General features: G+C 36.6%; 1 protein-coding gene and 1 long non-coding RNA gene across 3 annotated transcripts; one reads left to right on the top strand and one right to left on the bottom strand.

Moving 5' to 3' along the window:
* Positions 1-207: 207 nt before the first annotated feature.
* LOC588847 (L-asparaginase) lies at positions 208-22,105 on the bottom strand. Of its 2 annotated transcripts, XM_030978701.1 has the most exons (12): positions 21,789-22,105; positions 17,522-17,642; positions 15,582-15,900; positions 15,334-15,460; positions 14,223-14,335; positions 12,793-12,978; positions 10,835-11,071; positions 9,770-9,865; positions 6,143-6,306; positions 5,038-5,124; positions 3,976-4,075; positions 208-3,115 (listed from the first exon to the last, which is right to left on the bottom strand). In XM_030978701.1, the coding sequence occupies exons 1-12, from the start codon at positions 21,979-21,981 to the stop codon at positions 2,894-2,896; spliced, it is 1,965 nt and encodes a 654-aa protein (XP_030834561.1). In that variant the 5' UTR covers positions 21,982-22,105; the 3' UTR covers positions 208-2,893. The 2 variants fall into 2 exon arrangements, with proteins under 2 accessions (XP_030834561.1, XP_030834567.1); XM_030978707.1 differs by lacking the exon at positions 17,522-17,642 and having other exon boundaries at positions 21,789-21,899.
* Positions 17,810-18,956, top strand: LOC115921332. Its single transcript, XR_004062864.1, has 2 exons — positions 17,810-18,058; positions 18,866-18,956. It is a non-coding gene; the product is annotated as an uncharacterized LOC115921332 (long non-coding RNA).
* Positions 22,106-26,541: the final 4,436 nt, after the last annotated feature.

The following is a 26,541-nucleotide window of genomic DNA, read 5'->3' as shown; positions in this document are numbered from 1 at the left end:
GTGTCAGGATTTGAACCCTCGACCTTCACATCTGCAGTCAAGCACCTTAAACCACTTGATCAAGACACTTATACATAGAAAAGGAAGGTTGTTTTCCAAAGTTTCTGCTTCAGTTACAGAATATGTGTTTTGAATCACATTTCCATTCATATGACACGACTGTTGTCAACTGTATTGACTTTTTTAAACAAAATTTTTAATTTTTCATTCCTCATTCAGCATTATGGGATATAAAATTTATACTTACACATGTACTTTGACACAATAAATACTTTGATTCAATGATTTTGTTAAAGCTTGATCAAAAATCAATCCTAGATTGTGTGCGTGCAAGTTGTTTTGGGGGTTTAAATTTGATAAACATACATTTTCTTTAAATTAGATTTTATTTAATTTTGCTAAATCGATTCATATACATGTACATACAAATTTAAAACTTAAATTTGAAATATTTACAATGTAAATGTCTTCTGTTTAAAAGATACCTAAGAAGCACTTCAGGCCTTGAAAAGCCTTAAAAAGCCTTAAAACACAAGTTACACAAATATTTCTGTAATCCATTCTTCATCTTTGTTGAATGAATGTGAGAGAGCAGTACATTTGATTTCTCACAAAGTAGTTGTAATTATTACCAGAATACATATCAGAATATATATATATGCACAAATTAGCAAAAACACCTTAACAATGAGTGCAAGCTATAAATATTATGTTAAGAATGTTAAGAAAATGTTTATAATTTAAGCAGCGAGATTATCACATCGCATGAAGTAGAAATTGACACTGGGATTTTTGCTTGAGTTTACTAATATGATGCATCAATATACCCATGTCATGCCACAATATGTGATACCTTATTGACAATGGGTTAATCTGAAACCATGATTAAAAAGGGGATATATATAATAAATAAAATGCTCACACCCTATGAGATAGCAGCCATTCAACCATGCATACAAATATTAATCACATTGTCAGTTTACATGAATACTGTACATATAGCATTATTGCGATACCAAAATCTCAATTATTAAACATCAATACTTTAATATTATTCACAAAGGCACTTCCATGCACAAATTTCAACTTTTAAAAATATACTTGAATAATCAAAATCCAATTCTCTTATCAAAAACATGTACAAAACAGGGAATTAATATTGTATTATTAGATTCATTACCATTGTTGCACCATATTTTTAAATATTGATAAGGTTTAGACTCAAGCATTATGGCTACTACGGTACATTGTGAATACATTGAAAACTTAAACACATCACATGACATCCAGCGCACATAACATTCCTACAAAAGGGGTCTGTTTCACCACACATGTAAATATGTCATCATCATCAACAAAACGTGTCAATGGTAACGATTGAATGTTGCAATTTAAACACAAACTTTCAAATCTTATAGTTGGACTCCAATCCAAAATACTGAAGAGTATTGTCATCAAATTTGTACAATTCTGGTTTCATTATTTAGTCAAATAGATCAAATTTAAAATGACAAAGACCATGGACTACATGTGGTACATTAATGTCAATCAATATCAAACGGTGACTGTATCATAACAGCAATTAAAGTATAATGGTCATGATATTCAGAACACTTTTTGGTTATTTAAGACAGTTTTATACTATATTTCACAGTATTCCACTGAATAGTTGAAGGAAATATCAACTTTTTGTAACAGTAAAGGACATGACACAAAATGGACAAGAATTCTGTTTACTCACTGTAAACAGTTTGAAAAGTCTGTGATGGGGGGGGGGGGGTGTTCCAATGAATCTAGTTTAGGTATTAACAGAAGCTTGTAGTCATACACAGATACACATTGCAAAACAATTGGATCATATATTTCCTTGTTACAATTAAAAATGTAGCGTAACAGACGTTACATTTTTGTTCACTTTTTAAAAACCCTGTAAGGAAATACTACCTTTGTGTACACAGCTGAAATGTTTAAAATCAACATTAAAATATGCTGCAATTCAGGCATAATAATATAGAGTAAGTTAAATAATGATGAATATATCAACACAAATACCAATACTGGTCAACATTTGCAGCATCAGTATATTAGTCTTGTATTCAGAGGGAAAGGTACTGGTACATGTATTTATCAACAAAAACGTAAGAAAGTAGATTAAAATCGTTACAACTGTCCCAAATATGCCACATTAAAGAAATAGCAGAATTTGCCAGAACTACTATGATGCAGTTTTACCAGACACCAAAAGAAAAGAGTGTAGAACGCCATTGTATATAAGTTACGAGAAATAAAACTGTATATATATATATTACTTGTAATGGTAGAATAGTCAAAAGCCAGAATAGCGAGTCTTGTACATATATTTTGTTTAAACGTCTATCTACTTTGTGCAGACTTAGAATGTATGTATAATACCGGTACATGCAAATATGTTTCTTTGTGTATTCTCTGATACCCTGAGAGACCAATACATATACTTCTGTAACTTTGACTGTTTTGTACGACTAGGTGGTGAGGTACATGGAAGTTCAGGGTTCCTCTACATCCGTTCACACACTGAATTGAAAGAGACATTTAACAATATGCTTACCAACAAAAACATGAATTCCATATATCTCGGCTTACATATACAATATTACCATGTATGACTCACCGAGAGGAATGATGGATTATCACACGTATACAAGCACAAATCGAACATGAACAACCTGTCTCAAATAACTATCAAAGCTGGGATTAAACCACTTGAAAATGAACATTAATTGAAAATGAAACCATCCTAATCTTAACAGGCCAAGATCATGAAGATCACTTTGAACCCCCACCTCCACCCCCTTGAAATACTGTCCAGTTTATATTGAATTCAGCTTTCTATGATCTCCTTTTAAAAGTAAGACTACGTTGATCGATTAGGTCCCCCATTGAGCTTGAAACTACCGCTAGGTATCTTCTCCTTTAATTTATCTGTGAGTTCTTTAATAAGTGAAGCAGTCTTCTGATGACCGTGTTGGGCAGCTAACTCAGCTGCAGTGAAGCCTTCTCCATTGGGTTTGTTGGCTGGGATCACATGAGATTCTAGTAAGTACTGTATTGCTTCAAGTTGGTTGTTGATTGCAGCCTGATAGGGGAAGAATAGAACAAAAAATGATTCAGTCTCTAGTAAGTACCACAGTCTGCACAAAATGGTGATAGACTGAACACATTCTACATGTCCAACTACTGATCCCTATCAGCCTATCTAATTTTTAAATAGTACTCTGTCTTCATAAGAAAGTATAACCATTATCCTATCATCAGATCCATGATTACAAACAATGATTACAAGCAATGTGTGCACCATCTCCCGTACATTGAGAAATGATTTTTACGATGGCTACTGGTCACTAAAGTGCACCGTACACTATACGATCTGACTACAATTCAAATTGAAATTTTTTAGATCTTAATGATTCAAGGATCTGAATAGTCATATGCTCAATAAAATCTGAGTTTCAAGGGGTTTTAAGCTTCTTTGAGAAGGAAAAGCTAAATCGGCTCAGATTTCCAGTGATGTCAGACCATTTGTGCGATTGTCTATGTACGATTTGAAGCCGATTCAGGTTTAATTCTGACTAGAAGGCTTAAATGCACTAATTCCAGTTATTAGTATTCTTATCATCACTCAGAAGTTAAATCAGAACAAATTTATGTTTAGATTTCCATATCAAATGCAACTGCCTTTTCCTTGAAAATCAGATCGCAGGAGGATTTTTTAGTGTAGGGCAGAAGGGAGTCAAGTAGCAAATTAAATCAAAAGAGCTTTCAGCATGCAACCAGAAACCCTTTCTTCTCATAGATGTGATTGAAGGAGAAAAAAAATTAACATTTCCTACATAGAACATACGTGCTATGGATTAGATTTGAATTATCAGCTTTTGACCTACAGTCTAGTAACATATCAATTACACCACTACTATATTATCAAATTCTACTACATACCACATGAAGTGCTGTATTGCCACTATAATCTGTGCACATCATATCCACTCCTGCCATATGGTATGCTTGTAATCCTGTTACATCATTTGTTGCTGCAGCGCTGTAAACAACAACAAAAAGCATGTGAGTACGGTAATGGGTTATGTTCACATCAATGATAACAATATTATGTGCTTCATACTAGCATCTAGTTTGCCCGTAGAATAGCTATTCCATTCTCACTAGCCTTTTCAAATAAATAACTTCGGTAATCAGTCCAAGAACCATGTTCCTTTATATATGAGGAGTGATGTTAACATACTAGAATGGTACTTGCCTAACCCATTGACTACTGTATTCTCTTTTGCCATAAGCAAAATACTTGGGCAACCTGGTTCCAGGAAGTAGTGGGTTAATTGCCAGGGCTTTTGTGATACCGTATTTGGCGGCGATAAGGCCGCACCGCTGCATAGGCCGCACCCCAACTTTGACATTTCAAAGAGGGAAAAAAAAAAAACGGACAAAACAAAATAATCATAATTTTGTCTTAAAAAACTTATAATTTACCGGAAGTTTAGCTAAAAAAGCGATCGCAGGCAGATTTGGTGTCCGATATACCCCTACCACAATGTACGGTGTAATACAAAATTGCATGAAATGGAAAAAAAAAATGGCAACTTCGGATGGATGCTTCGCGGCAGGTCCGTTAAACGGTCCCTTCCTTTCCTTTTGCAATGCATTGGCACGAACTTAGATCAAGATATATCGGCAAATGTTGTTTTTAGGAAGTTATTTTCGTCTTCATGTCAACATTGCAAGATAAAATTGTCGGTAAGATGTTTGAAAATGTCCTGTACCATAGTGGTATAGTTTTTTTACCGTTTCTAGTCCCATATGTGCAAATTCGTGTTGGTTTTGACTTTCGTTTTTTTTTTTTTTTACTCTTTCGTCGTAAAGGCCGCACCCGACTTTTTGATATTTTCTTTTCCAAAAATACTGCGGCCTTTACGCCGGCAAATACGGTATGATGTACTATGTTAGATGAAAATGTTTCCTACATGATATTGTGTTCATCCATCTTACCTGCATAGAAGGACAGCCAGTTCAAAGGGACTCTCATTGATCAGGTGACCACCACACTGCTTGATTATCTCTATGGTGTCAAGTTTTCTACAGAAAGTAAGAAAGTAACAGAGTTCAAGAAAATACTTCATAGTGCTATCCCTCGACACTTCAGCCATTTGAAATTATTTTTGTTTTTACATACAGAAGAAATTTACAACTCATGCAACAGAATAGCTTCTGGAAGTGCACTTGTTATATGATATTTTCTTTTTCGGTATTCTTAGCTCAATCATCATAACTTGCCATGGACGAGTTTAGGAAGATTTACAAAAACTAAGCATCATTAAACAGTAATTGCATGATTCAGCTAGTGAGCATCTAAAACAAGAGTAAGCTTGTATATCAATATCTTGCAACATGAGACAAAAAGAAAATAAATCTATCAAACAGAATTCATGCTTCAGATTGACAATTTCCAAATATATTGGTTGCCTTTTTATATGAACCACATTTCAGGGACCCACATTTTCATTAGCCATTTCAACTATTTTATGGTCTCTAATCACCATGTTTCCCCCTATAAATGTTGTTTCAGAAATGATAATAAACTAATTCATACATTCATTCAATCTAGATAGATGGGGCAGACATGCAACGACATCCAAATTACGTACCACTTTAACTACTACTTTTGATATATGCCTGTCTACCATAGCAAGTGTGGAAGAACATCTGATAAAAAAATATTCCCTGAAAGCATTGCTCTTCAAATGCCTTAATATCCTAAATATGGCATGTAACGGCATAAAAATTGGGACAGATTTTTATGCCTCATGTTCGAGTAGTCCCATTTACATCTTTCTGTGTACAGTGCTTGTAACTTTACATAGACTGGGCTAAATTTCTTATCATTTTGATGATTCCAGAACCTTGCAGTACACACTAATACTATATACCATATGATCAACCTTTTCTGACCGATTCCACACTGTTTCTTTCACAATGCAATCGCATGACCAGAACTCAACTCTATCTTTAAGTGGTCAACTGTATTCCTTTGAAGAGCCACGGGAAGAATGCAACTTTGCTACAATGCCCAAAGGCCCATCAAAGAAACACTTACCTATTTCTAATGCTGTCCATGAAAGGAGTATTACCAAACCTATCTCTGGCATAGATAGAACAGCCATTCTCTAGGAGGAACCGAACAACCTCTGTATGACCTTCACTGGCTGCAAGATGAAGAGCTGTGCGACCATCATAGTCATGTCCTGTTAAGTTAGCACCCTAGGGGGATTATAGGAGACACCCACAGATCAACATCAACTTAATATCTTCCTTCCTTCTGTTGCTCTCATGACACAATCATAAACCCAATCAGCTTATCTAGGGAGTGATATACAGGGGGGGGGATCCATTCCAGAAGGGGAGGAAGAATATACCAGGGCAGCTTAATGCAACAAGCCTGGATTCACAGTATTTAGAATTGCTCATTTCACTGACAATCATTAACAGCTCAGTTTCCAGTGAAAATTACCATAAAGACATAAACATGGCCACTGAATGTATATGACTGAAAAATATTGCATAATAGTAATTTCCCTGTTTCCAGAGACAACAAATCTACAACACAGTAACAACATCCTACATCAACCCTCCCTTTAGTGGTTAAATGCTCAACTCTAATGATCTGCTATCTTCAACAAAATGGTTTGAAATTAGTCCCCAAGTCGTTTCAGTTTGGTAAACCAGACTCTGATCACTACCATCAGAGCCTGGATGTATTTTTCTCATCTGGTGCACTGATCTCTACATGTGAGACAGCAGTATACCTAAAACTTGCCTTATACAGGTTAGAGAGATGACTAGAATTAAAATTTTACAATCATGCCACAGTCCATTCTCCAATAAAAGATATTAATATTCTTGCAAAATGGACTTTAAAAATAGAAATCCCAAAATCCATGATGAATAACGATATGTTTTATTTCAAAATAAACCGTGGCTCAATTTTTTTTAGCAATCTTCCCAACCTGCTCATGCCAGCTCTTGGGTTTGTAAAAATTCAATCCCAGTGTTGTGATAGAAATTTACTGGGGCATAAGGACCCAACTGGTTTTCAGCCATCGGGCCCCAGTTTAAAAAGAAAACATGATGACCCAGACCTATTTCAAATTATTTTGTATACTCACAGAAGGAAACACATATATTAACACTAAATCATTCTTATCCGCAAGTGTACCAGGGTTCTTGTTAATAGCCGGCAACCGGCAATCGTAGCCGGCTGTAAGCCTCTCCAAAAAAAAAAAATAATAATACAAAAATCACATCATATTCGGTCAAGTCGCTATCTCAAACCCTGCTGGTCTTCAGACTGTCGGGCTGAGCATTCCCAGCCCCGGACTATGGCACAAATTGGGTCATCCTGATAAACAGAGACCACTAATAAACAACATAAAACATGTCTTATTATTCCTCATCTGAACTTGATATCATGATTAACCTTGCAAAGTTACTCTGTGAAGATAGCTGATCTGTGACGTGTTTATATATGCCTTTGCAATGCAATGTTTGCACATGGTCAGGGAGAGAGCTCCCTGCATGTATCATTGCCATATGAAATTATGTGGAAGTGTGTATCACACACACCCAAGACACACCCTGCAATGAGCTGATCCAAGTTAGTGACCAATGAGGAAGGTTCTCTAGCTATGTGGGTGGAGTTTGATACCAGCATAAATTACAGGTTGGTGACCGCGCGTGCTTTCACCGTACCCAGTTCAGTGGGAGGTCAAGAAGCCACGCCCACAAGTGTGCATGTGACAAGCATGAGCTCTCCATCTGTGTGTATGTACAGTGTATTTGGGCGCCGGAGGTTTGTGTGTACATGTGTGTGTGACTGAGAGAGCACGCATGGGCTAGCATGTCCCTGCATGTCCCTGCACAAGTAAGACAAGTGAGACTCGATAGAAAGGATGGCTGTGTTAATCGGCTGAATTGAAGAATGATCAAAAACTTAAATTACTCACAATATCCAAGACTTTGTTGATTGATATTTCTAAAAATTCAATTATTATTGTTATCAATATTTTTGTATTTTATTTATATATGAACATTATTTTAGGGGGCGAGTCGGCAAGGGATGGATATTAATATTGAGAGAGAGAGAGAGACTCGGGGGAGAAGGGATGTGAGAGGAACTGACCATCGAATGTGTAAACATTTAGAAAGTTGTGAGCTGAGAGTGCAGTAATAAGAAAAGGTACATGAGCGATGAACACATTGCAGAGAGAAGGGAATAAAGAGGGTGAGAAAAGAGAGAAGGGGGCTGGTTGTTTTATTGTTTACAAATTCATTCATGGGAATTACTGCTGCCAGAAAGCTGGCGCGCAGCGGCCAGGGTGTAACATTACACTGCGGTTTCTTTGATTATCTTTATCATCGGCTATTAGCACATTCCAAAATGTATGCAAATAACGGTTAACCGGAGCGAGAAATGCTAAACGGTTTTGATGAATGCGGTCGGATAACCGTCGGTTAAACGGTTTGACTCAGGCCTAGTGTGAAACTGTGATTGATTTGGCGATGCACGATTCGATTCAGAATACGAGCGCTGCACAACCGGTGCGGCACGCTATACACATACACTGTCACAGAGACTAGACCGTAGACGTACGTTCGTAAACAAGCTCAAGCCAGCGAACTCCGCTCGCAATAATTTAAAGAGGCCAGCTCCAGAGCTCGCTCTGCGTCCAAATGATCACCCGCATTGGCATTGCTATTTATACTTCGTAATCCTAAGTTAGATCTACCGTATTGTGAATAAAAAATGAAAATTTGTACTCATATGTACTCAGAACTTTGTCCAACACCGATATAATCCTTATATCTATTTGATAATTGTTTCAATACAACAACAAAAAGGTTTTTTTCTGGATCTTTTCTTTTCGTGTTGTAACATTTTTACTTTTACTTTTAGCGATCTATTTTACCGATTCGAAAAACAGAGGTGGCATATTGCATATAAACGTTAAGCGCATGGCGATTGGAAGAAAAGTACCGAAAACTATTTTTTTTCGTAGGCCTAGAGTCTATAGAAATAATTAATAATTTTTTTTTTTTTAATTTTTTATCGCAAACGATTTTCTTCACTGACAAGGTCCTGTAAACGTCAGTTAACTGTTTTTGCCCAGGACTACCTTGTATCATTATCATGTAATTCAAAATTGTAGATTCATCACAAATATGATTGATTTATCAGAAACAATAATGGAGCATTTTCATTTCATATTGTATATCATATGAAAAGTAAGTTATTCAGCCAAAATATTCATGATCTTTATCATTAAACTATGGCTCATACAGTGTGGTCATATCTTCAAAAATAAGGCTAAGATAGCACCAGAGAGCATCTAAAACCCTAAAGCTTCCAGGGCCCTTGGGCGGGCCCTGGACCCCGGCCGCAAGGGACTTCGCGCTTCGCGCTCGTGATGTGCGCTACGCGCACAGAGATTTTTCTTTTGCAATTTTAGTAGCCTCCTGTAAATCATAAATAGCCTGCTATCAGAAAAATTAACAAGAACCCTGGTGTACCTTATTCTATTTCCAAATCCAATTCACAGAATGAGCCCTTCTAAGCTGGAATTATTTGTAGTACAACTCGTTCTCATTTTGAAATAGCAGAGGTCTTTGCAAAAGCATTGGTGTATGTATTAAGTGTAAGTATTAAATCTCTATGGGTGTAACTTACGGTTTCCTGCATGTACTTGATTGCGTTTAAGTCTCCATTTCTAGCTGCAGCACACAATAGGGGTGGGAAAAGAGTCTCACTCACAGCTTGCACTTCCTGCAGTATTAACAACATAATGATATATTGTACAATCATGTATCGAATGTTTCCATAGGATGAAATAAACCAACTACTATATTATTCACCATCCTTACATTTGGGGCTTCCAACACTTTAAGAGGGGCTTTAAAGGATAACATATAACTCCTTGAAAGTCATGATAAGGTCCTATGTAGGACCACTCTTGTTTTCCATATACATGTATCTATCATATTACCCAAATGGCATTGCCATTGTTAGTAATGATATGGAAAATATACCTAAATAGGTTAATGAAAACCAATTACTCCTTACTGCTGATCAACCAAAATGCAAATGTAATTGGATCAAAGAAGAATGTTAATAGTGATTGATAATAATTATAGTTAGTAAAATATTTTTCACTCAAACTGAACAGATGTTAAGAAAGAGTGAAAGTGATAAAATTAAAAAGGTGGTCTGGTTGATGAAGAGTTACACTGGACAGAATAGGTGGACAAACTTATCAAGACCATTCTACAAAGTATTGGTGTTATTAAGTGTAGTGAAATATTTCCAGCAAGATCTGTCACACCAGTGTTCTACCTCATTTTGTTTCCTCCTTGATTCGTGCTGAATGATTTCAAATACAAACAATTAAAATACAAAACGTTAAAATTGGAGCTGCTGTAAGGTTTGGAAAAGGTCTGATGTATCTTTGAATGACCTGTTTAATCTTCGGGATATATACCTCTTTAGACACATTTTGAGGACTTTGAACATCCAGTGATGATACATGCTACTGCGCCAGCATAAAGAATGACATAGTGTCAGTGTATTACATGATCACAAATACAAGACAAGCTGAAAAAGGATGCATTGTTTGTATCAAAATCTGGGAAAAACATAAACATGGTCCTTTAGTTAATAGCACTGTGGCATGGAATTAGCTTATCCATATTTCTGTTATGAGCACAGTTAAATGTTTGTCTTGACTACGTGACTCACTTTGCTACTTCCAATCCTCAATGTGTCTACCACAGCTCTGATGAATTCGCTGTCCTCAAATGTGAATGTTCTGCCTGTAGCCGTAGAAACCGATATCTCCCCTCGAAGATTCCGTTTGAGTTGTCTTCTCTTCTCTTCAAGTGAGAAGTTAGGCTGTCCTAGGATGTAGCTGAGTTTACTGAGGGCTGCTTCAGGGGTTATATCAGATCCTGGTATCACTCCTGCATCTAACAGCACCTACAAGAAACGAAAAAAATTCTGTTCTCAAACAATGATTATAAATACCAGTTACTCCACCCAGTTTTCCACAAAAAAAATCTTCCAATAATCTTCCCTTTGGACTACTGCAGTACTCTACTTTCTGACTTGATACAAATATTTCATATGCGACTCAAATTGGGAAAGTATCAGACAAAATTTTAATTATTGAAGATTCAAGAAATGAAATCATGAATTGCTTCTCAATTAGAAATTAAGTATGGTTTATGGTAGGAAACATAATGGGCACTGATTCTTAAAAAACTAGATGGAATTTTGACTGCGCGCAGTCGAAAATGATGCCTCCGCCATAGAGCAATTTAAACAAGTTTGGAGTTTAAATCTCCAGTGGTTCTTGAGATATCATGATAACAATCTCAATGTATGGAATTTCATAAGTTGACCTCTGTGACCCTTGACCTTTGACCTACGTGCTCCAAAATCTAATCAGATTGTCTTCCTATGGTGATACACACTATCATTAAGTTTGAAGTTTAAATCTCCAGTGGTTCTTGAGATATTATGATATGGTGATACATACTATCATTAAGTTTGAAGTGAAAATTCTCCAGTGGTTCTTGAGATATCGCGATAACGATCTCAATGTATGGAATTTCATAAGTTGACCTCTGTGACCCTTGACCTTTGACCTACGTGCTCCAAAATCTAATCAGATTGTCTTCCTATGGTGATACACACTATCATTAAGTTTGAAGTTTAAATCTCCAGTGGTTCTTGAGATATTATGATAACAATCTCAATGTATGGAATTTCATAAGTTGACCTCTGTGACCCTTGACCTTTGACCTACGTGCTCCAAAATCTAATCAGATCGTCTTCCTATGGTGATACATACTATCCTTAAGTTTGAAGTTTTTACATCTCCAGTGGTTCTTGAGATATCATGATAACAATCTCAATGTATGGAATTTCATAAGTTGACCTCTATGACCCTTGACCTTTGACCTACGTGCTCCAAAATGTAATCAGATTGTTTTCCTATAGTGATACACACTATCACTAAGTTTGAAGTTTAAATCTCCAGTGGTTCTTGAGATATCATGATAACAATCTCAATGTATGGAATTGCATAAGTTGACCTCTGTGACCCTTGACCTTTGACATACGTGCTCCAAAATCTAATCAGATCGTCTTCCTATGGTGATACATACTATCCTTAAGTTTGAAGTTTAAATCTCAAATGGTTCTTGAGATATCGCGCTAACTCAATACAAGGAATTTCATAAGTTGACCTCTGTGACCTGTGACCTTTGACCTACGTACTCCAAAATCTAATCAGATCGTCTTCCTATGGTGATAAATACTATTCCCGAGTCTTAAGTTTAAATCTTAAATGGTTCTTGAGATATTGTGATAACGGTCAAACGGGACGGACGTACGGACGGACGTACGGACGTACGGACGTACAGACGTACGGACGTACGGACGGACAACCCGAAAACATGATGCCTCCGGCACCACCTTCGGTGGCGGAGGCATAAAAATTGTTGAACTCTCCATGGACTTAAAATCAGTGTTTCTCAAAACTGATTGGCCACTTACTATAATATGCAGTAAAAAATTCCCAAGCAAAAACCAAAACCATCTCTTTGACTGCACATATCTTTGTTTGTGTACTTCTCATTAATTGCAGAAATGTTTGACTGACCAGTTTTTGGAGTGTTTGTACGCTTGCTTACCTTTCCTGTTTGATATGATGCTGATACACCTCCACTAGAACACTGGGTGCAATTAAGGATGATCATGCCTCTATCTGCAGCAGTTTGGATCTCAGCTATTATATCTCTTCTATCATCTGGACAGTTCCCTGCACCATACGTCTGTAGAACAATACCTTCCATTGGAGGTTGCAGGAAAGCTCTTACCTACAACAAGAAGAAAATAATGAAATCAGTGTATGGATGTCGGCTACAAGATCATTGGAGCATTGTCCCAGAACATATTCTATAGTTTTTGAGCGTCAAGTAACGCCTGGCTGGAATGCTCCCCAGGGAGTGGCAAGCATTGAATCCAATGACCGGGGTAATAGTATAGCTGTAAAGCACTTAGAGACATCGTAGACATATTAAACGCTAGATAAAAGCGGACTATTATTATTATTTTTATAACACACCTTATTGGGGTTGGAGGACCACTCTAGCATGTTCAAAAGTAAACTAATTAGAAATGTATCAATGAAGATCAATTCAAGTTTGAAAAAGATAATCCTCAATTACCATGATGGATGGATCACAGAAACTGAGAAGGAATGATCCTGAGCATTCCTTCTTTCCGTTATCCAATTGATAATAAATCAAAAATAGAAACTTTTAAGCTTCCAAGTTCATTACTTGTTAATTTTTATTAAAAGTATTTGTACACAAAATATGTTTTTCAGTTTTAAACAAAAATGACCAATTGATTTGTGGAAAGCCTTTACATATTTGATTTCATCTGACGAGGCGAGACTGATGTACTGGATGCCATGTGAACCATGTGAACCAGACCATATCGTTACGTATTGTAGTATATAAATAATACACAGCAGTGAGGGCATTAGTAAGAATTACCCATACAAGGTACCTTTGGAACAGTCTAACACGACCGAGGCGATAGCTGAGGGTGTTTGGACTGTTTTTAAGGTACCGAGTGTGGGTAATTTTACTAATGCCTGAACAAAATGTGTATTATATGTTCTATAAGACTATGTTTCATATTTTTTTATAAAATTATGTTTTATAACATGATTCGTGCCTTTGAATGTTTTTTTAAACAGATATATGGCTCCATACAAATGCTGTGAATCATCATCATCATAATGATTTTGATAATGACCGGTCCATACCATTGGACAATGACCGGTCATTATCCAAATTTACACGTTAGGCAAAAGAAATGCCTGGTCAATCACGTGTACGCTTTAAACCAATCATTTGATTAGGATTTAGGATCCACGTCATCATCTTATAATTAGCTCTATCTCACTATACAAAGATCATGGAAAGTGAACAAACTGGAGGAAAGGCACCAGGAAAGACTGATGTACAATGGATGCCATACCATACCATGGCAAAGGCTTATCATGCTGTACAACTTCCAAGATCATGTCTAATTTATGTGAGAAACTTACCGTTTCAGCTGTGATACTTGGGAATAACCTAAGAAGTCCTACATTCCTGGTCATGTTGGTGTTCACTCGAAAGGCTGCCAAAGTGTTCATTCTGAATATACTCGACCAATTTACTAAAATCAAATAAATAAAAGAAACATAAATAAAACATTTAATATTGTCTCCATTAATCTTAATATGAGAGTATTTGAATGCAATGACCAAGTTTCTAATCTATATCTTTAACCCCACTTAAGAGTTACCATAGTTTCAGAACAATAGCAGCATCAATAGTAGAAGCAGACAGTGGAAGTGGAAAAGAAGAAATAGAAGAAAAGAAAAAGAAGAAGATGCAGAAGGAGAGGAAGAAGAAGAAGAAGAAAAATTAGTAATAGTAGTAGAAAGTAGTAGTAATAGAAAGTAGTCGTAGTAGTAGTAGTAGTAGTAGTAGTAGAAGTAGTAGTAGTAGAAGCAGCAGTATCAATTAAGTTATCAACAGCAGGAGCAGAAGCAATATAAGCACCAATAGAAGCAGGAATAACAGAAGAATGTTAATTAGTATTACAGAGCTGCCAACCTTGTGCGACCAAAAAAAGGAATCATGATGGCAAAAAAAAGGAATTTCAAGCTAAAAAAAGGAATTCATTAAAACGTACTTACAACAATGCACGACACACTTCCAATGCAGAAATGTCCATTCCTTATGCTGTTTTTTTCCATACAAGCAGGGTTTTTTTTAATTGTTTTAATTTTGGTATTATCAGTACCGGTATTTCATTTTTGTTGTTGATATTTTTCTCTTCAAGTATGTATTCAAGTATGTTTTAAACTTAGTTTTCTATTGAATTTGTGATCAAATCAACATTTTAGGGCAGTTGTTTGATGTGCAGTATGCAAACAAAAAAATTAAAACAAAAAAAAAATTATAAAAATCATTAAAAAAAATTAAAAAACCGGATTTATGAAGAAAAAACGTAATACAGTAATTTGGAGGAAAAAACGGAGTAATTCCGGCAAAAACAGAATGGTTGGCAGCTCTGGTATTACAGTAGTAATATAGAACGGTGACAATAAAATGGATTGTACAACTATAAATAAAGCAGGTGGGTATTCTTCATGGCTTTTGGCTTACCTGTGATATCAACTGCCATTGTAAGAAGTGGAGCTAAATTTGGAGAATCAAAAGCTCTGAAGCTTTCACTGGATATCTTCACACATCTGTTACCACGATACAGCTTGTTATTGAAGTACAGAGTTACCTGGCAATGAAAACAAACATACCTGTTATGTTCACTCAATAAAACCAGACAAATCATTACTTTCCATAATATAAATAAGCACTGATTACACTAAATTAGTTCAAAAATTGACTTGTTATACCTCTGGTATGACATAATGTCCAGCGATATAGACAGCACCAAGAAAGTTGTCCCTTCCATCACTGCGCAGTTCAGAGAGTGGTACTTGCGATCCTGTCAGGATGACAGGCTTTCCAAGATTCTCCAGCGCGAAGGAGAGTGCTGATGCAGTGTATGCCATGGTGTCTGTACCGTGGATGATGACGAAGCCATCGTAGAGACGATAGTTCTCTCTGATGTTCTCAACCATTTCCAACCAATCATTGACATTCACATTGCTCGAGTCTTTAAGGGTTTCATATTCCTTTAGGTAGAAGAACACTCTTCGGCCCTTGGAGATTCTTTAGAAGAGAAAAAATAGAAGAGGAAAAAATAGCAGTTCAAACATAACTTATATTCAGAAGGAAATACAATTACATGTAAAATGCAAGTATTGATATATCTGTACATTTGTCTACATAGATCTCTTGTTATCCTTTTGTTCTTATTGTTCCATGTTTACTTCTTATAGTTTACAATATATCCTCAGGATATTTTAATGAAAAAAATAATGATTTCGACGATGAGTAGAAAAAGGATAAGGGTAAGAATGATGATAAAGGTGATAATATTGATGGTGATAACTGTGATGATGAAGATGACACCCAGCAATAATAAGGTGCCATATAATAATAAGATATCAACCAGAGTACATGTAGTTGACTTTCTAGGATAATATAAATTTGTCAGACATACAAGACAGACAGACACATACTGATATACAAGAAGCCATCATCATCATATCAGTGCCTGTCACTTAAAGGGGCCTGAACATATTGACACCTAAATCTGCCCCCCCCCCTTCCAAAAAAAAATAATAATAATGAAGAAAAAAAAAAAAATAATAATAATGACTAAGATTTTAAAAATACTAACAAAAATAATAAATGATAACGAATAAATAAATATATAAATTATAATAATAATAGTGCTATTGCTAAACATATCCATTGGCAGATACTATGAGATCATTGAAATGTAACTTGCAAGCATCCATGTGATCACCAGGCGCAAACGACTACCCAGGCCAATGAAAGTATGATATACTGGAACTGTGGTATTATGACAGACAGAACTATTAACGGCAACAAGCCAGACATCATCATTAGAGATGGTAGTTAAGTTAACATTATCGAAAAAGGCCATCCCTAATGACCTTGACACCGCAGTCAGGGAAAGAGACTTACGGCTTAAAGACCAAGATCTAAATATAGAGATAGAGAGAAATTGGAACTTCCAAGCAGAGGTGACTCCAATAATCATTGAACACACCACCTGGTGAAGAAGGCAATCACCAAGAATTCCAAGAATCTACACATCTACAACATGCAGAAGGCAGTTATACTGGGCACAACGAGACTCAATAGGAAAAGACTTTGACAGTAGAGTATAGCATAAAGTTGCACTTTTTCACACTCAATCCTTTTTTGTTAAAATAAAGTTGATCAAGAAAAAAAACAGACTTGATCCGTTTTTGCAGAATACTAATAATAATACAAAATAATAGTAAAATAATAAAATAAAATAAAAATTATGAAAAGCAAAACCATCCCCTACTAAAAAGCATACAGCCCAACATTTCATATTCAATTACCAGGAGTTGCATAATAATTCAACCCAGTACCAGTATATGATATGCAACACCTGGATTTCGAAACATCTAACATATACATGTATATTACCAATCATTTCTGAAGAGGTTCTATTTGCATAAAAAGACAAGGCAAGAGTCAATTTGGGTTCCCTACATTATTAAGTATTGATATTATTTTCAAGCAAGTTATGCCTAAATTTTTGGTGATAGACATACATACCAAATTCTTTGGTATCCTTGTTGTTGATATGATATATGGGACAAAATACCTCAGACTTGGTCTCAATTTTCTCAAATAAGTCTAAAATACTCCCAATGATAAAACTTACGGAAGAACAAATGAATTCAACTCTTCTTTATCGAGGCCTATTTCTTTGGCATATTCAGCATCATACAGCATTGGCAGGGTTCGAATCACCTCTCCCATATAATCCCGGACAGGTATGTAAACTGCAGACAGAGAGAAGAAAAAGAATGGGAAAGAAATACCATATGAAATACCTGCATGTACAATGTATTGTAGTACACACTAGATGATAGAGGTAGTTATTACATTTCACTAGGGAACAAAAATGTTTCACAGAAGTAAAATTAAATGGGAGACAGGGAGAGCCAAGTGAAGTGACTCTTCATTGTAGATCACCTACTTAGCAACCCAAGACAAAAATCCTTGTTCCATATGAAAATTATTGTCAAGGCATGACATTATTTTTTCTCGTATTTGTTACGCTGCAGAATAATTACCCTTTTTGCCTGAACTGAGACTATCAGCACTTTCGTTACAGCGCAAAACAAGACCGTACGAAGGTACATCAACCATGTTGGTTGATCCTAGTTTTTCCTTCATTTATATGCAAAAACTGAAGGTATGTTTAATTCCGTGCTATTATTCTTATGAGTGTATGTTATGCTAGGATTGTACGTGTATCTTTAATGTTTTTGAGGTTTGTAGGACAAATTTGGGCCTCTTTTGAAGTTTGGATAGTGGTAAAAGTCTGTATTGGTTTTGACTGTGCTTACGGTACTTGTGAAAGTGATTGATAATTTGTAAAATAATTCTTGGTTATATACTTCAAGGAAGTGTAAGAGATGCTGAAATATCTCATGATAGTTTATAAGTTATCTGGAGACGTTCATTATTGTTTTGGTGTCATATTTCATAAATTCGGGATGACACGTGAGACCTATTTTTCTTACGCTATTTTAGGACTTCAGTGAATTGTAGTACCTATACGTACAGATTATATAGCGGAGGGATATTTTTAGACGCCAGGTTTAGTGATTCGCCTTACGGTTAGTCTTGTTTATGTCGCCCTTGGTAATATCGAGTTATTCTTTTAATACTTGAAAAGGGGATTTTTGTAATGTGATTTATAGTATGCTGAATGGAGTTTTTATGTAATTCAGAAACGAGACAAAACAACACATTTTATTTTGCTTAAAGAAGACACTTTTTATTAGAGTAAAGAAGTGAAATGAATAGTTATTTGTTAAGAGTTCGAATGTGGATTTTTACTTCTAGTTGCTTTACACTATAGTCTTAAACTTAATTACACCCTTGTAGGTCATGTATTTACTCTAGTTTGCATACAAAGAATGTAATCTAAGGAAAAAGGAACAATTTGGGTATTTGAATTAATAGTCATTCTTTGTTTATTTTTGTTTCTTTACAGGATTCACACGATTGTTGAATGTGCTTTACAGCGCCACAACTATTAAAGGGAAGCTATTCAAGTCACGCCTCCTGTGTGGTTATTATAACAACGTGGAAGTTTAAACACAGTCTTATAACAATTATGTTTTGAGGTAAAGGGATGACTAAGATTATTCTTATTCATGCAATAAAAACATTACATACATATATCTAGACCTTCCCCTTCTGGCTTTAGACTGACCCACTTCCTTTCTCTACATCCTTGTTCCATATGAAAATTATGTTTTGAGGTAAAGGGATGACTAAGATTATTCTTATTCATGCAATAAAAACATTACATACATATATCTAGACCTTCCCCTTCTGGCTTTAGTCTGACCCACTTCCTTTCTCTACATCATTCTCTTATCTGAGGCTTAATCAATTCTTGTGGAAATATCTATTAAAGAAAGACAAACATTAGAAATATGGTATCTTGTGCAAATATGCATCTCTCTCATATAGAGACACTATGACCATGACAGACAAAGAAAGCGGACAAAATATACAGTTCCTCAGGTAGACAAAGGAACTTCCCTTCACTGCTATTATGTAAAAAGGTGAATATGCATGTGACTCCTGTTCTACACGTTTTTACATAAAAGCAGTGAAGGGATGTTCCTTTGTCTACCTGAGGAACTGTATATTTTGTCCGCTTTCTTTGTCAGTCATGTTCATATAGAGAGGTACATGTGTACATGTAATCAGAAAGCAGTTACACACCATATGCCCTCAGGCCTCAGCCATAGTGTGCATACGATAACTCAAGTCCTTCATACACACGGTGCTGAAATTGCAGCTTGGGTAAACTTTTGTTAACTGTAAAAGATATGAAAGATAAGGTCAACAGCTCTTGGCATCTTTATATTTATAAGCTGCAAACTATTAATGGTCATGCCTGTAGCTTAAGGTTTTATAAGCATGTTTAAGTTCTCTACATCAATTTTAAGATTACAAAAATTAATTGTTGAAGAAAATAATGAAGTGTTGTTGTCAAGATCACATTTTTTTTTAATGTGTTGATCTTGGTGTTGTTTGATTCATGTATAATTTTGTTTCCTTCGTTTTACTAGCTCACACGAGTATGGCCACTGCTTCATTGTGGCATATATTTCTTCAATAAATTACTCATGAGATTTTACCTGAAACTAATGTTCTGTATTTTCAAATCAATGTGACCAAACCAGATATTTATTTGCTCAGATATCACATTGTGTCCCATGCAACCGTTCCCCATTAATGAAATGTACCCAATAAAAATCAAAACAAATCCACACACACAAAATCTTCATGATTGGTAATATAGCATCAATACAATATCAAAGTTAGATTTTTTGTAGCTTTTTAACAAATATTGTCATGAGAATACTCACATTGAGCAATATACATCATCAGTGTAAATCACTTTCTGAGAAGCACCCTAAATGAGGATCAAAGTCTAGAGTAGGTTTGATACCATATACAGGTTAACCTGTCTAATATCTCTGATCTTTGAACAGTTTTATATGTTATCATTTTTACACCAAATTCAAGTTTGGACTTCTTAGACTTTTTTTAGCCAAAAAGGAAAAGGCTAAGAAAAAAAAAACTTCTGATAATGGAACATGTTACAGAACAATATTTTCATTCAAAGAAAAGAAAAGAAACTTTAGGAACCCTGAAATGTACACAAGGGCACATTTCCAGATGAGTATCCCTTTCTTTTGTCTGGGCCAAAGGAGATGACATAACACTGCACAGCACTGCAAGAGAAACAAGGAAACGACCAAGGAAAAAAAACTCCCCCAAAACAAGGCGTATCTTCTTATCGATATCACCAGTGAATTTGATACCCTTTTTCAAATTTTTCAAACTTTTTTAATAAAAAAAATAAGGTCCACCCTAGAATTAGCCTTAGACCTTAACCCAATACATGTTTTTACGCACATTTAAAAATACTTACACATTTTTGGATTAACAGAATTCAACATTAACATTAACATTTTGTACATTAATCTGTTAGATATTTATTTGTTTGACTATACATGTACATATTCATTGCCTTACTTCTTGCATTTGCAACGTTTTACATATTATTGTATAATTCACTGTATATTTATTGTTGTTTTTATGTTTGTGGACCCCTTTGAAAATCAGCTGAAAGGGCCATCCACCCTATGAGAGGAAATAAACAAATAAATAAACAGGCTACATTAAGTATCAGGACAACTACCCCCTGCACAATCACCCACCCCCCCCCCCAAAAAAAAAAAAATAATAATTAAAAAAAAATAAAAATAAAAATTACCAACTGAAAACTACCCCCCAAAAAAAAAAATTAACCCCCAGAAATGTTACCCCCTAGGACAGTTACCCCCCCCCCCCCCCCGAGGACGATTATCCCCCACCCCTGCAAATTATCATCAGTGATCATGTTTCTAAAGCAGTAATAGAGTCTAGATATCTAGTAGGCCCTATAGGGTCTATGCCTAATGTAATGGTTGCAAGCGAGTGAGGAAGAAAGACAATTTATCTCTAAAATAGATATCCTCATTGAATTCCACACTCTAGCAGTTTCTAATATTTGTTTTTCACGAAATTGAGGTTATTCAGAATAATGACTTTTATTTTATTTTGTATTAGGGGTCTAATTAGACTAGACTCTAGGTCTAGTTCTTAGTAACTAAAACGTTAAAATTCTCTCGCGGGACCGGCCCGGCCCAGCCCAGTGTGCCGCGGCACCCCGGTTGAAAAACTTGAAAAACGGCCAACATGCATGTGTCAATATATTTATGTTGCCTAGATCTATAGCCTAGGCTCTAGCTGTCAAGTAAAGTGAAATTTTCCCTCGTTAATCAAGTGATCATGAAGTTAATATATTACAGTGTAGCTGGAACTAACACAACTAAGTATACTTTACTTACCTCCATCAACTTTCTTCATTCCAATTGTACCACCAACATAAATAACGAGAACATTTGCCTCTGTCCCGTCTTGAATTGGAAATTGAGAAAGTACCGATGCACTTCGTCTGATCTCTACCAGGCTAACTTGCTTCTTTGGTACGAATTTTGCATCAGGTGTCGGAGGAGGAGGAGGGGAGGGTTGTGGAGCCATTGCGATGGTCGTCTCGCCGTCACCCAATTCCTAATTAATTGGACTCTGGTCCTAGTAGAAAAATGCTAGACAAAATGATACGGGCATCGACAAGAACATCATAGTGGTCTGCTGCACCAGATCGAGCTAGCTGTTTACGTTTACATGTACATACACGCGCGCGCACGCTTCAGCTGCGTACACCGTAGTTCTGCATGATGTGCTGCATATAAAAGTTTTTATAATGTTGTGCCCACATACTTGCGTGTAAAATCTTTGCGGAGGTGGAATGGGCCGGGGAATGTAGGGGTGAAATCCCCACATTATTCATGGGGCTTATTTCACGAGAAATACAAAAACATGTATCTTTAAATTCAAATGACCAGAGGCGGGGCAACCAGCTCCGGGGGCATTTAACCGGGGGGGCCGGGGCGTTATTTTCTTCTGCGGCACAGATTGGGGCTTTTTTTTAAAAAGGGGGTCTTGATTAACCCTAAACTCTCCCATAGGCTCAACACGCACCTAACCCCAATCTGTGCCGCCCGAAAAAAATAACGCATCCGGGGGACACTATGGAGTGGTGAAGTGTGACGTCATCAAACTACTTTTTTAAAGAATTTCTCAATTTGAACTTTATTTTCCGAAAGAGCATAAAAAATGATGTCCAAATGTCGAAAACCAAGTATTGGCTGAGATATGACCATCTGAATAAATAGATTTTCCGAGGACTCAGTGTTATTTATTATGCTCTGCATGGTTCATTATTCAGATGGTCTTCATTCAGAAAATGAAGTTCAAATTGAGAAATTCTAAAAATAGATTTTCATGATGTCACAGCTTCGGTACTCTCTAGGGGCATATATGGCCCCTATCCCACTTTTTCTAAAGTACCCCTTGAGCCTTTTTACTTCTTATAAGTGCTCAGCTCCAGCGATGCTATGCCTGTGCAAGTTCAGTGGTATTATACATTATCCTTGTCATTTCAAATCAAATAAGTGGGAATTAAAGGACAAAAATGTTTGCAAATTTGCAATATCAGCTTATACAGGCTCGTAAACAGGCATTATCTTATCTCTCCCTCTCTTTCCCTTTATCTCTCTTTTTCTCTACCTCTCTCCCTTTCTCTCCCTCTTTCTTTCTCTCTCATACTCCGCTCATACTTCTCCTGGATCTCCTGTGCTGTCTGTACTATTTTCCCTCCCTACCTCTCTTCTATATTTCCCTCCAACCTTTTTGTTCTCTCTTCTCTCTTATTTTGAACGATCTTTTCATAATATGTCATAATATGATTGTGGAATAGATTTAAGCAACTGTTAGCTGTTTAGCGAATTTTATTTACTTGTATATAGGTGTACATTTATTTAGAAAATTCATTCACTGTGTGATATGTCTTCATACGATTTTCTGGATAATCACTGTAGTTTATATAATAATTATGTTTGCATAAGTATTTATTTTTTTACGCAATGTACACAATTCTGCAATACAGCTATCTGGCTGCAAATGAATTTTCAATAAAACCATTACCACCAGTCCACCACCGACGATATACATGAATCTGTTGGAATTCTCGAAACTCGAAATGCGAGGGACGAGGGAGCAGTGGCGTAATGAGCAAAAACTTTTTTTTTGGGGGGGGGGCAGAATAAAATCCGCATCACCATCACTCTTACATGTTACGCAGGCCCTGCGAAAGTTTTTCAAAGTTGGAGGGGGGGCTAAAGTATTTATGATCAGGTAGATCAAAGCAAAGAAAAGTGGAGCGTAAATTGACGTGGGGTCCAGTGGCAAAGCCCCGGCGGGTGTCAAGGGGCGGAACCTCATGAAGCTCAGGGGTTTTAGTTATTTAATTACGGTCAGATGAGCATATTTTGATACCTTATTTGTGACACTGGCATGCAAGTCACTTATCGGAGTGGGGTCCAGGGGACTGAGCCCCCAGAAGCTCAGGAGTTTTAGGCATTAAATTACGATCAGATGAGCATCCATGTATGCAGGGGCCGCCTTAGGGCCCTTGGTGGGGTCCAGGGGGCAGAGCCCCCAGAAGCTCAGGTAATACTCATGTCATTTCAACAACATTAATAAATCACTGGTATCGAATTAGAAATAAACCACGTTTTAATTTCATTTGGGGGGGACTGTCCCCCCAAATCCCCCCCCCCCCCCCATACCAGTACGCAAGTGCGAGGTAGCATAGTGAATGAGAGGGGTGAAGGTGACGGAACCTCCTCACAGGTTCCTTAGCAAAACTATAGTATAAAAACGAGCAATATATTTTTTTCACACTTCAGTTTCTCGGTATTAACTTGTACATTTTGAAGGATAATTATGTGAGCGAGCGTAGCGACCGCGTGAGAAGATTTTTGCTTTTTTAAATTTTTTGTCTAAACGCTGCATTCTTGGGCCCTCCAGAGCATGAGTCTTTAGTCAGTATTTGCTATACATTTTTGGGGGCACTTTTTCAAATTTTAAGGGGGGACGACCCCCCCCCCCTAAAATTGAGGGGGGACTGACAGGTCACTACTTGACGGGGGTCCAGGGGCAGAACCCCCCCCCCCCCCCCCCCGCGGAAGTTCAGGTTTTATTTAAGTATTTAATAACGATCAGATAAGCATCCAGGGGTAGGGTCCAGGGGGCAGAGTCCCCGGAAGCTCAGAGGTTTTAGGTATTTAATTACAGTCAGATGAGCCCATCTTAGGGCCCTTGGTGGGGTCCAGGGGAGGAGCCCCCGTAATTAAGTTCAGGGGTTTAGGCATTTGATTACGGTCAGATGAGCATATTGATACCTCATTTGTGACATTGGCAGGTCACTCATTTTTCTCTCTCTCTTTCTTTCTTTTCAAAAAAGCGAGAGAGTCTCGAGCACCGCCGTTTTGCACGGGCCCTGACATGAAGGCTTCTAAATAAGCATATTTTTTCGCATGACAGTAAATTTGGGAAATTTTCCAGCAAACGCATTAAAAGGTATGATTTACACAAAAATTGAGAAAAAATACCGAAAAAAATCATGTCATTTCAGCAACAATTTTAAATCACATGTATCGTATTAGAAATACCCTCCCCCCCCCCCCCTTCCCCATCAGTACGCCAGTGCTCAGGGGCCCTGTAATAAAAAACATACACGCTAAACTTTCCCATCCTCTCACAATATTTCCACGATATGCGCGTATCGCTATTATAATTTTATTTTTTTATTATAGTTTTATTTTAACAGGGTGGTCTCATTCAAGTTCATTTCTGAGCCTGCTCTCCCAGAGAGCCCTGTATTTACATAAAAACATGTACAATAATAACATGAATTCAAAACATATATACAAAGATAAAATATACATGGTATATACAATAATTAAACATAGGTAACGAAAAACACGCATTAACAATAAATTATAAGGAAAAAAAATACAACTATCAAATTGAGAAAACTAGATGAATGAAATGTAATAAATAAATGTAATAAATAAATAAGAACCTCCATTGATAAATATAGGTGGATGCGGAATGTTAACTTTCCTTTTCTTTGAATGCAGTGGAATATAATTTATATGTGATTAAATTCTGGTTTTGTTATTTTTTATGTTCCTTTTGGTTAAAAAATACAAACCATCTTTACTCCTTCACTGCTTTTTTTTTTTGGGGGGGGGGGGGCAAAAGTGCTTTTTGCTCCCCCATTTTTAGGTTGGGGGAGGGGTGATATTTAGTGAGGTTTTTTTTTACATGTACCTATCCTGCTCCATCTATCAAGATCGATTATTTCGGATAGGCCGAGGAGGGCGACATATTTCAATCCCTCTGATTAATCGTCCTCTTTCTCCTTGCGATCCGCCATCATGGGTTTCCAGAATATTTGGTACTCACATCCAAGGAAATATGGACCTGGTTCCCGCTGCTGGTAATGACATAATTAAAAAAATTATAAATATTATAAAACGGTGAACATGTTGGCTGTGGCATTTTTGTTTGAAAGGGTATCATTACGGGACGAATGAGAGATAAATTGGGCGACAATGCTGCCGTGCGTGGCGGACAAATGGCTACCATTGCAGTGCGAGTGCAGCGTAATGCATTACACGCGCGCTTATGATATTGCCATGCCCATGCCATGCCATGTGTAGTGAAATGTCCATGCCGGGTGAGGGCAACCATGGAGAGACTTCAATGACAATGCAATGAGTGACATTTGATATCGATGGTAAACGCTTATCAGGGCAGCATGGTGCCAATGCTTGTGAGAGTTGTGATTTTTTTTAATGTGAGTGAAAATAAACCTAGATCTACCTTGGGAGTTAACGTTTGCTAGTGGACTCTTTTTATCTATTCAGGCGCTGGTCCGAGAATAAGGATTGGGCGCTTGTTCAGAAACGTATCCAAAATTTGACCCGTAACTCTGGCGTGGAGATACCCTACTAAAACATACCCAAAATGAAGTAAATATTCATTAAATGTCCAAATAAAGATCATGAGTTAAGTCGTTATTTTTATTATCTGTTTCTTGTTAATTTTGGAGTATTTTTCGGGAAAACGTTGATATTAGTATACACTTTTCACAGGTTTCATGGCAAACCGCTGCACAATACAAGTACA

Source organism: Strongylocentrotus purpuratus, unplaced genomic scaffold, assembly GCF_000002235.5.
Source record: "Strongylocentrotus purpuratus isolate Spur 01 unplaced genomic scaffold, Spur_5.0 spur5_contig_814, whole genome shotgun sequence".
Lineage (NCBI taxonomy): Eukaryota > Metazoa > Echinodermata > Echinoidea > Camarodonta > Strongylocentrotidae > Strongylocentrotus > Strongylocentrotus purpuratus.
The sequence above is the reverse complement of the archived record's forward strand: the minus strand, read 5'-3'. Positions and strand labels throughout refer to the sequence as shown.